General features: G+C 26.5%; 1 protein-coding gene across 1 annotated transcript in view; it reads right to left on the bottom strand.

The window, feature by feature from the left end:
* The window catches only part of LOC100204591 (homeodomain-interacting protein kinase 1), a 30,176-nt gene extending 12,962 nt beyond the window's left edge, over nucleotides 1-17,214 (bottom strand). The window contains exons 1-3 of the mRNA XM_065789796.1: nucleotides 17,082-17,214; nucleotides 8,651-8,774; nucleotides 4,825-4,953 (exon numbers count right to left, since the gene is read on the bottom strand). Of these exons, the coding sequence (XP_065645868.1) occupies nucleotides 4,825-4,953; nucleotides 8,651-8,728 (207 nt within the window). The 5' untranslated portion in view covers nucleotides 8,729-8,774; nucleotides 17,082-17,214. The remainder of the gene's footprint in view (nucleotides 1-4,824; nucleotides 4,954-8,650; nucleotides 8,775-17,081) is intronic.
* Between the last annotated feature and the right edge of the window lie 1,075 nt (nucleotides 17,215-18,289).

Genomic DNA, 18,289 nt, shown 5'->3' with positions numbered 1-18,289 from the left:
ATATATATATATATATATATATATATATATATATATATATATATATATATATATATATATATATATATATATATATATATATATGTTTATATATATATATGTATATATATATATATATATATATATATATATATATATATATATATATATATATATTAGGGTGTCCCAAAAAACAACATTTTTTAAAAATGTATGCTACCACCCCCTTAATGTGTTTTATATGATAAAAAAGCACTGGTTTTTAAAAAATTTTGAATTAAAAATCTATATATATTTTTTTTTAATGGATTTTTTATACAATTATCATTATTGAAACTTTCATATGATAACGCTTCATTCGAGATGTTACATTATACACTTAAAGAATTTTTTTTTTATAATTTTAGGAACTTGTTATATGTTCAAAAGTCTTGGTGGGATCCCTAAAAAAATTTTTAATTCAAAAATTTTTTAAAACCAGTGTTTTTTTATCATATAGAAGACATTAAGAGGTTGGCAGTATTTATTTTAAAAAGATATTGTTTTTTGGGACACCTTAATGTATATATAGAACATATATAACTATATTTACAAACTAAATTAAATAATATTTATAGACCTTGTTTAGCAGAGAAAAGATTAAAAGAACCATCCTAAATATAAAAACATACAGGGGCTTGTTGAAGTACAAAAGAGAATAGATGGTTAAAGAATGACAAGCACAATTAAGAGGCACCCTTAGCAAATATTAACAGTAATTACAATGCTTCTATGAGAGGTAATGAATAATAATTTAAAATGTAAAATAGAGGACTAAATAAAATTTGTCAGATCAGGTTACCCTGCTTCTGGTAACATGTAACCCAGTACAATCTGCTTCATGTCCTGCTGCCTTGTAGGATACACCTTTTTAGGCAAAGGCTAGGAGATGCCAACTCCGACTTAAAACACCCCCTGCCTTGGGGCTCTTGGTTGAGTAAAGGCTAGAGATGGTGTCTTGATAAAAATACTCATCTTGGGCAGATGTTAAATGCACCCGGCTACTGTCTTGTAGAAGGCCTCCTAGGCAAAGACTTAAGGGGTAAACAGATTCTATCTGTTGACCAGCCTCGCACCCCTTCTTCATCTATTAGGCTGGCGCAGATGTATTTTTAATACATTGTTTCCAGTTAAGGATGTTGAATGCTCGATCTTTTTGACTCAATTCATGGGTTTTACTTGTGCCTCTGTTTTTATGACTAGGCAACTCATTCTATTATCTCCTAATGAGGGTACAGCTCTAAAACTCAGTTTTATGGTTCTGAGGCTGGCTGGTAGTCAGGTTTCCCAAACTCAGTGGTAGCTCTCAGAGAGGCTGATTCCATCAACAGCTGAAAAATACCAAAATATTAACAGTGCCATGTTGCGCATGGATGGTGTCCCTTTTTGTACTTTTGGTGTGCATTGCGGAGGCCACATTTGAAGCCCTTTGTTACAGCTTAGGGTTTATTAGTAGTAATGAGGCAATTGCTTGGGCTATTAAACAATGTTCTGAGTACTATCTATGCTTTGAGTCAAGTTCTTCAATCTAATTTAAAAATGAATAAAGTACCAAAAACTACAAAACACAAAAAACCATCATCATCACCAAGTTCTCTAAACCTATCACTCACTAATATTCGTGGTCTTCGACGTAACTTTCCTTCTGTTGAGTCTTATCTCTTGCAAAGTTTCACCAGACTTACTTCCGCTTTATGAGACTAATTTGATTTCGGCTGTCTCATCTTCTGATCTTAGTGTTGATGGTTATCTTCCTTTAATTCGTAAAGACTCCAATAGTCACATGCTTGGCCTGGGCATTTACATTTGTAAGAATTCACCCATTTGTCGTGAAACTAGGTTTGAATCCACAGACTATTCTTTCATATGCTTTAATGGGCAAATCTGTAATTCCACCTCTCATGTATGGTTCAGATCCATTGCTTGACATTCATATCACTTCACCTTCTGTATCTAAAGTGATTTCATGCCTAGACTCTTCTACAGCTTGTGGCCCGGACAACATACTTGTTATTGTTTTGCAGAAATGTTCTCTGGAGCTGCCGTCTATACTCTCAAAACCATTCAACAAGTGCTTATCAGAGTCTTGTTTTCCAGCCAGCTGGAAAGCATCTATTATCCCTATCTTCAAAAATTCTGGAGAGCAATGTGATTCTTCTAACTAACGTCCCATAAGTCTTCTTCCTATCATAAGCAAGGTTTTTGAATATTTAACTAATAAACACTCAATTTCTCATCTTGAACCTAATAACTTACTTTCTGACCATCAATTTCGATTTTCTCATTCTACAGCTGATTTGCTAACAGTAATAACTGATAGGTTTTATCGCGCATTAGATAAAGGTAGCGATGTTAAGGCCATCGCTCTTGACATTTCAAAAGCTTTTGATAAAGTTTGGCATGTTGGTCTTCTCCATAAGCTTTCTTCTTATGGTGTGTCTGACAACATCTTAAAGATTATTGAATCCTTCCTTTCCAATTGTGGTATAAAAGTTGTCCTCGATGGACAACTTTTATATTACAATTGGATTCTGTAACTTCAGGGGTTCCTCAAGGTTCTATCCTTGGCCCTATACTCTTTTTAATTTACAATAACGATCCTCCAGATATTCTCACATTTAAAGTGGAATATCTGGAGGATCGTTAGATTTAAATTAGAGAACCAACACCCTCTGATTGCTTGGAGGGGGCATTTGAGCTTGAAAAGGATCTCACTTCTGCTACAGCATGAGACTCACAGTGGCTGGTGAACTTTAATTCAGATAAAACTCCATTTTTTTCAGGCAATCGTTATCGCAATAATTTAGATCTTCCTATATTTATGAACGGTGATGTACTCGATGAGTCATCTACTCTTCATATTCTAGGATTAACTCTTACTTCCAATCTTTCTTGGAAACCATATATCAAATCCGTTGCAAAATTAGCATCTGCTAAGGTTGCATCTCGTTATCGAGCTCATCACTTTCTTTCTTTGGATTCTAATCTCTATCTCTATAAATCTCAAATCCGGCCTTGTATGGAATACTGTTGCCATATCTGGGACGTTTCTATTAATGATGCCCTTTCTTGTTTAGTCAAGGTGCATTAACGCATTGTAAACATAGTTGGACCTGCTCTTGCAGCCAACCTCCAACCATTATCACATTGTTGTAATGTTGCTTCTCTTTTTCTTTTCTACAAATACTATAATGGGCACTGCTCTAAAGAGCTATAGTCTCTTGTGCCATCTACTAAAATTCATTCTTGTGTTACTCGTCATTCAATTAAGTGTCATCCTTTTTCTGTGACTGTTCTTAAGTGCTCCAAAAACGCTTATTTGTCTAGTTTTTTTCCTCGAACATCAGCTCTTTGGAATTCGCTTCCTTCATCTTGCTTTCCTGATTCATCTAACTTGCAATCCTTTAAGTCGTCCGTCAATCGTTATCTTGCTCTACAATCTTCGTCTTTTTTCTTTCAGTAACTTCCAACATTAATTAGTAGCTGCTTGCAGCCTTGTTGGATGCCAAGATGTTTAAAAAAAAAAAAAGAAAAAAAGAAAAAAAAGTCTTTCAATCAAGACAGAAATACCAATAATATTACCAAAATTGTTTGCAGTAAATAACTGAGTTTTGTTAGAGGTAATTTTCACTAACTACTGCAAGCTCCAAGTTGTCATAGAAGTGAGAAACTAGATTTAAGATCAATTTTTTTATGTAATTAAAAAAAAGAGCTTTTAGTTTTGTCATCAGCAAACAAGCCACTTTAGATGTAAGATTTTCATGAAGATCATTAATATAGATGAGATAAAACACAGGACCAAAGATGGAACCATGAAGTACCCCAGAACTATACTGGTAATAAAGAAGAGTGGTAATACCAGGGTTAGAAAGAAATGATTTCATAATCTAATAAACATACCCAGATACACCATGTGAAACAAGCTTACGCAGAAAACCAGTATACCAGACTTTATTGAAAGCTTTTGATGTGTCGGAAGAAGTAGCCCTTGCCTACTTCTATTTAATGTACACTACAGCCTTTTTTTTATAACAGTTAACAAGTTAGCTGTAGAACAAGACAATCACACTTCGTATTCATTGTCAGAGAGTAAGTTGTTAGACTCAAGACAATAGAAGTTTGTTGAAGACTTGAAAATATAATAAAGATATAAGATAGAAGTATAAGATTATAAAGAGAATACAATAAATGGTTATGATTATTCATATTTAAAAATTAGAACTGCCATATTGCACCAGATAAATTAAATTAATTTGCACCAGGCAAATAATCTTTAACAAGTCCTTAATTGAACATGATTCAGTGAAGCATTTATTAAATAGTTAAATAAACTTATTAAATAGATAAATAGAGATAGAGTTCTGAAGGAGATTTTTGTAAGACATGTTATTTTTTTAACAATTCACTCCTAACAAGGCTACTAATTACTTATTTAAAAAATGAAGAAATAAAATATTAGGATGTCTTAATTTAAACTCGTTGGAGTAAAGTTAATAAAAAATTACAAAAAACAATGCTTCCGTACTTTTACAGTGCAACCAAATGCAACAGAATCATTTTTAAATGACCTTTGCAAATATAACAAAAATCGAAATCATGATTCAGAAGGCCAACCATAAACTTAAAGTTTATTTTAAATTTAACCAAGATGATCATACCTGAAAAATATATATTTAAGTTTACCTTGAAACTTTCCCAGAAAACATAATAATGGTAAAGACACAAGGCTATCAACTGTCTGAGTACTAATAAGTCAGTCAAATTAAGCATAATATTACTTTATTCTTTATATTTAAAAAAATTTACCTTAAGTACCCACTCATACTGCCCATACATATCAAGTACTCTTTTAAAGTATCGATTTCGTTTTGATGGTGCGGCTGCTTGCAATAGATGCTGAGGCGGAAGACCTTCAGTTTGTGTAATGTATCTTATCTAGATATTATAAAATCAAGTTTAATAATACATCCAATTATCTATAATTTTGTTTAAACTATAAATAAAAAGTAAAATTAAAAAAAAATCTTAATCAATTACTGAATACTTATAATTTATATGATTATTGATATAATACTTATAATTTATATATAATAATCAATATTAACATTTAAGTATAATAAAAAAACTCTTTAACTAAATCCTTGGTGTTACATTAACTTTATTAAAAAAAGCTCTGCTTACAGAATATTGAAAAGGTTTATAAGCTTAACAAGTGCAATTTTAATAGAACAAAAACTAAGATATAAAAGTGCCTTGTACCTGTATGCAAGGAAGTACAGGTTGTATAACAAAAGATATGAAAAAAAGGTTTTAGCTTTTTTTTAACATCTTCACAAACATTGTTATATAATAATAATAATCGCATATAAAGGTATGAATAGGAATGTTAGTGCAGCTACATATTGTGGTAATGCATGAAAGTGTTTAGACAAGCAAAAATACTGAAGAAGGGACGTTAGCCTTAAGACATTTGTTGAATAGCAGATTACCTTTCAGACATTACCTGACAGGTTCAAAATAATGTTAGAGGCTGTTTCCAGTAAATTTTGCCTTTTATCTAGAGGTAGACTCCCACTGTCAGTAAAATTTTCACTTTTTAAATCAAAATTTTTATTTTATAAGTATTGCTGCCAACTTCAATAAAATAAATTACAAAGCTAGAGATATAATAACTTGTTTAACAGTTATAGATTGCATCCATTTTGCAACTTTGGCTAATAGTTAAGATATTTAAATGTAATATGCAAACTCATATGCACTATTAGTGGTAGAAAGACATGCAATCGCATGTTATTTCTAACCACAAATTTATTTTTTAGTGTGACAACTTGACCACATCTTTTTCAATTTTTGTAAACGTTTCAAAAATACACTAAAACAAAGTATTGGGTAATAAAGCAAGAAATCACTTTTAATAATTGTATACTATAAAAAACAATTTAAATAATAAAAAGATATTACATAGTTAAGAAGTGTGTTTTTTACAATGAATGTAAATGTTTTTAAAACAATTTGTACAATTAATTTTATAAACAACAATGAAAACAATTGTTTCAATAAACTTTTAGATAAATCCATAAAATTAAAAGTCAAAAACATAACTAAGCCAAATTTTTTTTTTTGTTATGCTATTTAAACTTACTAATGAAATGTTTTTACACCATCCTTAACGCTTTTAAACAAAATTTTATCATAGAATAGTAAATAAAACTTTTATTTATTTCAAAAGTATTTTTTTTAATGATGAATGTAATTTTTTTTTTTAATTTTTATTCTTAATTTTGTAAACAAAAACGACAACAAATGTGTTTCAATAAACTTTTTAAAAATATTTATAAAGTCAATGTAGCTGAAAACATTACGAAGTTTTTTTTGTTGTTTTGTTAACTTTCTAATTAAATATTTTTTATACTTCCCAACACACTTTTAAAAAAATTTACAAATTTTAATGATTGTTTTAGATAAAAAGCATGATATAAATTAACAAAGAATTTTATTTAAAAATTGCGTATTTTATGAATATGTTTAAATACAGTTTTATTAAGTTTTTCTTAAGTAAAGGTCAGACGTCTGGCCTTTACTTAAGAAAAACTTGAAAGATTACTTATTATTACTTAAGATTACTAAAAGATTACTTAAGAAAACTTAAGGTTGCTCAGAATGAAACAAGTTGAACAATTATAATGAAACAATAATAAAACAGAAAAACATTCCTACAAAAATAATGCTAAAATCCCAATTTTTCAAAATTACTGTATTAATTTTTTTTCTGGCTAACACACTGTGTGTATGTATGTAGGTATGTATGTATGTATGTATGTATGTATGTATGTATGTATGTATGTATGTATGTATATATGTATCTTATACTGCTGATTTAAGTGAGCAGTCTAACGTCATACTGAAATAGCCTGCTGACAGGGGCTTCAGAACATACATCAACTGACAAATAGCCTGACTCGCAGCAGAGTGCTGTTACTTGGACTGAGGGTTTGGCATGGGGCAGCAATCTTTTCATTCATTATTCTTCATTTTCCTTCTTTTTCTAAAAAAGCCATATTGATTTAGATAAACAAAAAAAGTAAGCAAATTATGCTATAGTAGATATATATATATATATATATATATATATATATATATATATATATATATATATATATATATATATATATATATATATATCTCACAGTCTGCTGCTACAAAGAGGTGCCACTACATCAACTGAGTGTTGGTTTGGGCAAGCAACCTATAATTTAAAAACTTTAAGTTTTTTAAACTTTTCCTCGTTTTAAACATCTCAAGAGCTGTGGTCAAGATTGAAGAGCCTGTTCGGGATTTGAGTGCAATCACTATGCACAATTTCCTGTCCATGACTGTACCTAACATATCTATGCCCATATCTATGTCCTATGTTTCAACTTGTTTTTCCGCGCAGCGGCCTTGTTCGCCAAGGTTCGTGTTTCGGAGTTATAGAGTTGAGAGAGGGTTATAACCACAATTAAGTAGCCTCCTCATCTATAGTGGCCTTCTGAGCCTTGGGGAGGTGAAATAACAAAAAAAAAAAAAAATGTGTATGCCCTATGTGTATGTCCTATGTGTATGTCCTATGTGTATGTCCTATGTGTATGCCCTATGTGTATGTCTATGTCCTATGTCTATGAATATATCCAGCTACTGAAAAAAATTAATAATAATAAAATTTATCTAGGCAAAATAATTTATTTACTTTTTTTGGTAATTTATTTTTGATTTTAGTCTTAGTTACATTTTTTCAGGTATTAGAATGACATAAATTACAATGACATGAATTACAATGAATTAGAAATACAATGACAAATGGTAAAAAAACATGAATTACAATGAATTAGAATTAAAATGACAAATGGTAAAAATACATTACAAAACTTTAAACAACTAGCCAGAAGCTTGAAAATTTAATTAATTTAACACTTTCAAAAATTTACCACTTGACAGACAACTTCAATAAAAGCATTTACGCTTAAAATAAACTAGCCTACATAAAAAAGATATTTCTCATATTTAACCATGCAATGCTTGACTTTAACCTGATTGACTTTAAAAAATTTTGCGCGAATGTTATTATGCATTGTTCAATAAGCAAATTCTTCTTTTTTACAGGAATAATTTATTGTTAAAACTCACAAAAGTTTTATAACACCTTTTTATTTGATTTTGCTAGAAATGAAACTCTTTGTAAACATTAAAATTATGTACAAAGCGTACATTAAAATTGTTAAGATTAGTAAGTAAATTTTATGGTTATTAAAAATATGTACAAAGCGTACATTAGGATTAGTTAAGTATAGTAAGTAAATTTTATGGTTATTTTGAATTACTTTATTGGAAAATTTACTGTGATGTATTGAATACATTTTTATTAATCTTTACTCTAACATTTCATCAAATTTTTTAAACAAAAACCTACTGTAGCAAGCAAAACTTTGTTTGCACAAAGACCTTGAATGTCGAATTTCAGCATTAGTGTTGAAAAGTTATTAAAAAAAGTTTCCTCGCTAGTTGATGTCTACTTGGTGAATGTTTATTTTCACTATTCATACTCAACAAAAAAAATATTATAATAATATATTATATTCACTAAAAATAACACTACCTGGTCATATTCACTAGGACCAGGATACAACGGCCAACCAAGAAACAACTCTGCAGCAACACAACCTAATGACCACATATCGATTGCTTCATCAAATGGAAGTCCCAGAATTATCTTAGGTGCTCTAAAATTGTAATTCAATTTAAAATAAAATATCTCATTCAAAATACAATTACATTAAACTTTCAATAACTCGAACCTCTAAGGGACAGAGAAAATGAATAAACTTGAATAAATATTTAAAATATTTACTAAAGTCTAATCATTAAATTAGTCTATTCATTATATTAAATAGTACATAAATTTTTAAATTATCAGGTGATTCTTATAACAAATTATTTTCAACGAGAATTTAAAAATACTTTGAGTTACTGTAAGTTTGAGTTCAAGTCATAGGGATTTAACTAAAAAAAGATTAAAAATATTATTTTGATGCAGTTGTGCGAAGAGGCAACTCAACTGCATTAAATTACTTTTATTAAATTACTAATTTATTAAAAAATAAAAAAACGATTTCCAAATTAAGTTAACAAACTAATAATTACTAATAAATTTAACAGCGTTGTTAATGCAAGCAATGATAGCACAAATATCAATATCATGTAACTTAAATTAATTGCTGCTGCATTGCATAATACAAAGTGCTGGTTTCTATATTTCTTAAAATAACTAGACTAAGATTGTTATAAAAATAAACTTTAAAGTTAAAATTTTTTATTAAAAACAATTGTGGTAATTGTAAAGGGAATTGTTTAAAAGATTTTAAGACAGAAAAAAATTAAATCCTAAAACTTAATCTTATTCAGCAGAGTAAAAACTATTGTTTAGAGTGAAATCGATGTATTATTATAGAGAGCATTTTCTTGAGATAGTAAAATCAGTATAAATAAATAATATGAATAAATAATATACTATTACTATAATAGTATATTATTATATATTAATATATTACTGCAGTATTATAAAAACTTGATTAACTCAAAAAATTACAATTACTTTCAAAAACATTGTTTAAATATTTGTATTTACTATAACTTGCTCAGTTAATTATAAATCAGTTGCAATTATAAATCAGCGTTTATGGGGATATTTTACTTTATTCCCTTTATAATTTTTTTTATAAAATATATTTTATAATATATACATATAATATACACACATATAATATATACATATAATATATTTATAATATATAATATATTTATAACATATACATATAATATACACACATATAATATATATGTATATATATATATATATAATATATATATATATATATATATATATATTATATATAACATATAATATATTTATAATATATACATGTAATATACACACATATAATATATATGTATATATATATATATATATATATATATATATATATATATATATATATATATATATATATATATATATATATATATATATATATATATATATATTTTTATTAGGGGTATGACTAAAAAATTTTTTTAAGAATTTTTAATTCCCCCTTTCACCATGAGTGGAGAAGTTATATTTATAAACAGAAAATATAAGTTTTTAATGTTAATTTTTGAAAAAGATTACCCCCAAGCTGAAAATAATTTTTCCTATAGACATATAAAAATCGCTAAAAATGGTCTTGCTTCAGACAAGAATAAGAAAGTTTGGGAATCAAATTTAGTGAGATTTGAAAAAGCTAAGACTTCAAGAATATGTGCTATTGTTTAAAGTATTAGTGAAATGAATAAAATGTCTTCAGAACAGCATATTATAGATTAATTTAAAAGTTTCTCATCAAATATAAAAAGCAGAAAGGAGAGAGTTGGCTAAAGAAATTGAAATAATATGGAGAAAGCTGAATATTTCAATTTTACAAGGTAAATCACCATCAGAAAGAAAAATAGAAAATGTATTGAAAACACTTGACAAAAATAGTTGAAAACCTGGAACTCAAAATTTTACCCGATTGTTTAACAAAACTGATGAGAAAGGTGAGTGGTTGTGTCAGGAAGATAAAGAGTTTTATGGTCCGCAAATGTCAATAAATGGAAAAGTTGGATATTGTGCCACGATTAAAGATACTGAAGGTATTCATCCAAGAAAACTGGTGTTGATAAAGAACCAAATGTTCAAGAAACAAATCAGCCAAGACTGAGATTTCGAAGAATCAGCTACTGAAGGAGGTTATTCAGTAACTGAAGAGCAGTGTTCCAGCAGTGTTACTGAAACTAAAGATGTTGAAAGTTTGTCATCATCATCTAAAAGACAAAAAACAAATTTGTCTGTAAATTTGGTGATTTCTGCAAAGATTAGTACCAAAAAAGCACATAAAGTCTGCAAAACTTTATCAAAAAATGGAATTTCTATTCCTACTCCGACTCATAGTGGTGTCTACAAAGATGTTGGGAAAGAAGGAGAAAAGTTGAAAGCAAATTATATGGAGAACTTAAAAAATGAAAAGCGGTCTTTACACTTTGATGGAAAACACATAGAGAAAATGGAACATCAAGTAGTTGTTTTTAAATATGAAAAGAGAAAGGTTAGACTTGCTGTTCTTGAGCTGATGAATGGAAAAGGTGAAACAATATTTAATGGGATAAAACTTGTGCTGGATGAATATGAGCTGTGGCTAGCCATAAAAATGGTTGTATCTGATACAACAAATGTAAATATCGGAACAAGAATTGGTGTAGTAACACTGTCACAGAAACATTTCAAAACCATTGGACTAGAAAAACCTTCTTTTTTAGGATGCCACCGCCATATTTTACATATCATGAATGATCTTTTTGAAAGATCAACAACAAAACCAAATATTCATTACCCATATGTGACAAGATTATGGCAAGAGTACAAGAACCTGAAGTTATTACTTTAGAATACCAGAGATACCTTTGACAAAAGTGAATTGGATACGCTGGCAAGATGTATCCAATTCAAATCTGTCTAATGCTCAAACCAGCATGTTCTTTAAGAGCTATGATGCTTGCACGTTTCTTGGGAGTGATGCCCATTGTGAATACGAGGTGAATAATCCGTCACAACCTCTGTCACAACCTTTCTGCACAAAACCTGGAGTAGCACTGAAGCCACTGATGCGTTTGCTAGAATGTCTTTTTCAGCAGCAAAGAGTTGCCAGACACCACTAGACTACAGTAAAACACTTATTTATCTGAAAAAACAAGAGAATCTTTAGTATCATAGCTAAAAGTTGGGCTTATTGTGAAAATTATTCCAATTTTGCCACTGTCCGAACTAATTTGCACAATACTGTAATTTATTTTATTAAATTTATTTTTGCTACCCTCATGAGATGAATGAATCTCACTCTGCTTCTTACATGCCTTAGTGGCATTTGAATTCTAAAATAGCATTCTGCAACAAGTTTTTTAAATAACGCTCTATTCAATAATGCAACTTTAAATCACTATAAATTTATTTAAAGTTTATACATAAAAATTTATTTAATGATAAAAATTACAATATAGAATTAGGTAAACTAAAGTACAAATATCTATGTAAAAAAATGCAAAAAAATTTTGTAAGTTTTTTTTAAACTTTAAGTTTTAAAACACTGAAGTATTTAAAATACTACATTATATGCAGGAAGGTTTAACTGAAAATATAAATGTTGTACACCATGCAGATAGCTCGGGTGAAGAAGAGGTAAGAATCTTATAATTACTATTTATAAATAATGATATATTCATAGTAACTTTTTTATATATTAATGTTACCCAACTTTTGGCAACATTTAAAGTATTGAAGTAAGAAGTTGACTAATTATAATTTAACATTTAAAAGTATAAAAATATTTCTGCTACAAACCTTGTTATAAATAAAATATGCTTAATGCATTAGCTTAACGCGATATTTGACGCCATAAAATTCTCTTTATTTTTTTAAAGACATTAACTTTTTTAAATTAATGCAATAATATTAATTACCGCAACAGGAGCTAAATGTTATTTAATGGCTTTTTCATTATTATTATTATAAAGGAATGTTTATTTTCCTTTTTTTTAAATTAAATATTTAAATTTAATATTGCATTTTTATTAATGTTTAGTATTAACAAATCTTTTCTTGACATTTGTATTTTGAATTAAAGTATGTTTAATTTTGGATTTTTTTAAATGATTACTTCTTAAATTTCTAATAGTGACTTTGCAACTACAAATGATTTTTTACTAAAAAAAAAATTAGTGAGTAACAAATAAAAAAAATTACGTTACTTTATTTGCTTTATTTAAAAAGTTTATTAGTTTATTATTAAAATTATTATTATTATTAAAATTACATTGCTGAATATATTGTTTATCAAAAAATAATTTAACTTGCATTATAAAAAAAAAGATTAAATAATTTTTTAGTGCAAATGTTTGATGCAGCTTATTTAAAATTTAATTTTGAGTAGAAAAAAAAAAAGGAAAACTGAAAAAGCAATTACGATAAAAACAAGCTGATTTTTTTTAAGAACAAATTTTAAAAATTGAACAATATTTAGTAATATTTTTAAATGGATTTAGAAACCTAAGCATTAACTTTATTTTTAATAAACTCATTTTTTAAATAAACATATTTTTTAAATCAAAATTAAATTATATTTTTTTAATTTAATTTTATATTTATATAAAAACATAATTTAAAATTATGTTTTTATTAAATTAGTTTTAAATTAAACCATATATTTTTTATCAGAATTAAATTATGTTTTTATGATCTTTGCTTCAAGCAAAGAAAAATTAAAATTAAACTTTTAATTTTATTTGAGTTTTTTTTCATTAATAAATATATACTAATGAAAAAAATTATTTAAATTATTATTCAGATAGCACTTATATCAAACATAATTGCCATTCAAACTTTTGTAACAAATATTTTTTCATAAGCATCATTCAAAATTAATGTGACTTTTTTTAAAATTAATTACTTCTTTTATCTTACCGCCTATAGTATAATTTAAAAGTTAAAAAATGATAAAAAGTAGCTTAACCGAAATCGCTTACTGCTTATGTAAAAATTGCTTAAGGCGTACATAAATCGCTACATGCTTAACGCTTTAAAACAAGACCTATGCTATGAATAAAATCCACCAAAAAAGATCATTTTAAAGATATTTATGTTTCTAAAAATGTCAAATTTTTCTATTTATGTGGAACTTAATTTGCTAATATAAATTGAGATAGAAAACAATGGGCCCGAGCTAAGGGTTGCCTTTTTTTTAAATGTCAGAACGCAATGATTTTTTTTAAATGTCAGAATGCAATGATTTTTTTGTTTCTGCTTTTTTAAAGGCCACACCTGAATTTTTTCATATCGGCAAGATGCTGTATAAAATTTCTTCATACCTAACATCCTGTTTAGGTAATAAGAGATATTAGATATTATTTGAGTTAAGCTTTTATTCAATGCTTAAGTGTAAACATTAAATTTTACAATATTACACTAATAAAAGCTTGAAAAATTTTTGATGTAAGAAGTTATATTGTATCCAAGCTGTACACGCAAAAGATGACATTCAAAAAATTTAGCAACACAACAACTTCCTTATTATTTGTTAATAAAATTGTGCCTTAAAGTCTTTTATTATTGATTAAAACTATTTAAAAAATTGCTGCTTTATTGGCTTTTATTTGTTCACAGTTTTTATTATACCATTTTATTTATGTCTGAAAACATTCTTTTCTATACAAATCTAAAAACAATGAAAAAATAAAGAATAAGTTTGGCTTATGGAGAATTTTAATAGTAATCAATTAGAAGATTTTAAGGGACCAAATGAAATATATACAAGATAACAAATGTTCAAGACAAACCAGTATTTGAATAAGCAAGAATTAATTGTATATATATACAAGGTGCTATTTAAGTGATCACTTTTAGTTTGGGGGAAATTTCAAAATTTTATTTAGTTAAAAAATTAGACATGAATTAATTGATATTAAAAAGAAGGACAAATATAAAATAAATATAATTACATAGGTTTACCCACAGCTACTGTATTTAGCCAGAATAATGGATAAGTTGGCAGAACACTTGCTCAGCTGTGCAACAAATAATTATATAGTAAATTTTTTAATATTCAAGATTTTTTTGGTGTAATAGTTCACCATTTACCATTAAGAAAGATTGGATTTTTTTCTTATGAATAATTGCATTTTTTCATGACAGATGATATTCAAAAGAATATTCCAAAATTTAGGACAATAGTGTGATAATGCTAGATTACCAAAAAGATTACTTTGTTTCCTTTAATTTTAGTGTTCTTTCTGACATTGAGTAGTGAATTAAAGTGCATAATAATGTTTGTGCATCTAGGATATTAGGTTTGTGCATTATTAAAAGGACCTTGAATAAGATTCTTTCTCTAATTTTCAGCCAATGTAAAAAATTACAAATGATAAATAAATATATGTTAATATATATTGGCTTTTTAAAAATATCACTTAGAAACTCGCATACATATTGCCTATTGTTTTCATTGTAATAAAACCGCAAGTCATGCGCAGAAGTTGCAAATTTGTTGAGCTCATGTAGTTACTTTTATAAAAAACAAACTGCTTGTGAGTATTTAACAAGTGAAATATTATATCTCTACAACTCATAGTTTTTTTAATATAATAACTCATAAAATTTTTATTAAGTTCAATGAGAAATACCAGTCATCTAGAGTACAGTATTTAGAAAATCATTGTATATTTTTCAAAGTATTGCAACACAATACTTTGAAATAACACAAAAAAAATATAAACTAATAAAAACTTAAATATTTAAACATTCAGGTAACCTAAATTATGATAAAAATATTTTTGTTATAATTGATCTTTAGATTAGTCATAATAGTATGCATATTGCTTCAAGTTGCAATTTCTAATTGTAAAAACAAAGAAAAATAAAAATCATTTTATTTCAGAAATGAAAATGTCTATATGTTATTAGAGTTTTTTGTTTAAAAAAAAAAAACTATAAGTTGTTTGAACTTTTAAACAATTTTATATTTAATTTTATATTTAAATATAAAATTTTATATTTATAAAACTTAAATAAGTAGTCACAATTTTTTTTTAAATTAAAAAAAAAAAATTTATCATCACTAAATTCCACTAGACTGTTATGATTTGCAGTTGTTTAAATTCTAATTGCATTATATTTTTTATTATCTAGTTTTACCTAATAATTTGCCAAATGAATTAATTTTTGATATTGAAGTTTAAATTATAAATATTAGTAGTAATAATAATAATAATAACAATAATATGGTATTATTATTATTATGTGGTTACATTGTGAAATTATCTTTCATAATTTTAAGATCAATGCACAAATATTTTTTATAAAAATTACCAATTTTGTGATAATAACAGTGCTTTTATATATATATATATATATATATATATATATATATATATATATATATATATATATATATATATATATATATATATATATATATATATATATATATATATATATATATACATATATATATATAAACACACACACACACACACACACACACACACACATTGACTATTGTATAGCCTGCTGCTGCAAGGTAATGGTGCTACATTGACTGAGGGTTTGGAATGGCAACAATCTTTTCTTTTATTATTCAGAGAGAGAGAGAGAGAGAGAAACGCATACTAACAGGACATTTTTTTATTCCTGTAAAAAACATTTATTTAACTTTTTTAATTGATTTGAAATTTTGCTAAATGAAAACATTTTAAAAGTTTTATTAAGTTAATCTTGTTTTCATAATACTTTATGTATACTATTTATATTATTCTTATTTATCCTTTTTATATATTTATTTTATTATATTATTTACTTTATACTATTCTATTTATTCAATTTTACTATTTATATTGGTTTTTATTTATTTTATTCTACTAATAAATTTATTATATAGATAAGTAGTCTAAATAAAGTTGTTGTTTAAATAAATGTATTAATATGTCTTAATATGTTTATATATAATGCATATACAAAAAAATATACTAGTTTAAACAATAGTTTTTATTCAGCTAACAAAGATAACGTTTCAATTTATAAGGATGCAAACCAGTCCACATTAGATGTAACAATTAATTCAAACATTTTATAAAAGTAAACTTTTTTGGGGCAACTTTACACTAGCAAGCACACTGTTACACAATATTTATATGTTGATATACCACAGAATGTAGTTTGAAGTATGAAAGTCATATAAATAATATGGCAACAAAACTATTTTATTATTAATTAATATATTTTAATAGTGTGTTAAAAATTTGAAAAAAGAATATAAGTAAAAAAAATTATATATAAAAAATGTGTTTTGAAATAATTTTTTTGCATTTTTTCTAACTTTTTAAATCTAATATTACCAACCATTTATTGAATAAGTTTTATAAAATAAAAAAGTTAATTTTTTTATAATAAATTGAAAATTTATTACCTGTAATATCGACTCTGAAGGTAACTAGATGCCACAGCTTTGAGGTATGAGTTGCACTACCAAAATCAACAACTTTTACTTTATATGGCTGACGTTCTTGTTCTACTAACATTATATTTTCTGGTTTTAGGTCTGAATGAATTAAATTCATTTGCTTAAGCTTCAATAATGTTGTTGCCACTTGATGTAGATCCAATTTAATCCAATTGTAAGTTTTATTAATTATACCATAGTGCTTTAGTTTATTTAAAAGGGTGCAATGGTCACTGCCTCAAAAACATTTAATAAGTCAATAAATACTTCTGGAGTAAATTTGTTTTGTTTAATCAAATAACTGATGGTTTAAAAGCATCAGTTATTTGATGAAAAAATTCAATGATTGCATGCTCTGTTGAAAGGTTTTTTTGAAATCCAAACTGGTTTGGGTAAAATAATTTGTTTTTAGTGAAGTAATTATAGATTCTATTATAAATTGCACGTTAAAAAAGTTTTTAAAATACTTTGAAAGTATTAATACAGGTTAATAATTGGTTATGTCTGAATGTTTATTGCATTTAAAAGTAGGAATTACTTTTGCTAATTAAAGTACATCAGAGAAAATCCCCAATGTTATTGAGGGCTTAAGTATATGGATCAGAGGTCTGCTTAAACTGATTTTATTAAAGATAAGTAAATCGCTAGTTATTTCATCAAACCTTTGTGCTTTCTTTTTTTTTTAAGAGGAAAAGGCTTCTTCGAATTCTTTATAGCCGATTTCATTATTGTTCATGTTAGCGATATTTGCGGGTTTTAAGTAGTCTTTAAAGGAATCAGATGTTGGACTTATTTTATTAGCAAGAATAGGACTAATATTTATAAAATATTTGTTAAATTCTTCCGAGAATTGTTTTTTACAGAATATGTCAGTGTTGTTAATATTATTTCTTTTTGGTAAAGAAGTTGAATTTATTTTTTTTTCTTCCCATTATCTCATTAATGATGGACCACGTTTTCTTATTATCAGATTTGCATTTAATGATTTGATTAATGCAGTATTTCTTTTTAGCCTTTTTGATAAGATTTTAGAAAAAATATTTATAATTTTTGTAATTTATCTCATTTTCAGTGTTTTTATTTTTTTTTAATTTATTATAGAGATTTTGCTTCTTTTTTGAGCATTTTATCAGTTATTTATCCATCCACGGATTGGCAACGGCTTCTGTCTTAAT

The sequence above is a fragment of the Hydra vulgaris genome, chromosome 02, assembly GCF_038396675.1.
Source record: "Hydra vulgaris chromosome 02, alternate assembly HydraT2T_AEP".
In the NCBI taxonomy this organism is placed as follows: Eukaryota; Metazoa; Cnidaria; class Hydrozoa; order Anthoathecata; family Hydridae; genus Hydra; species Hydra vulgaris.
Note: the sequence above shows the minus strand (reverse complement) of the source record. Positions and strands in the feature narration are given on the sequence as shown.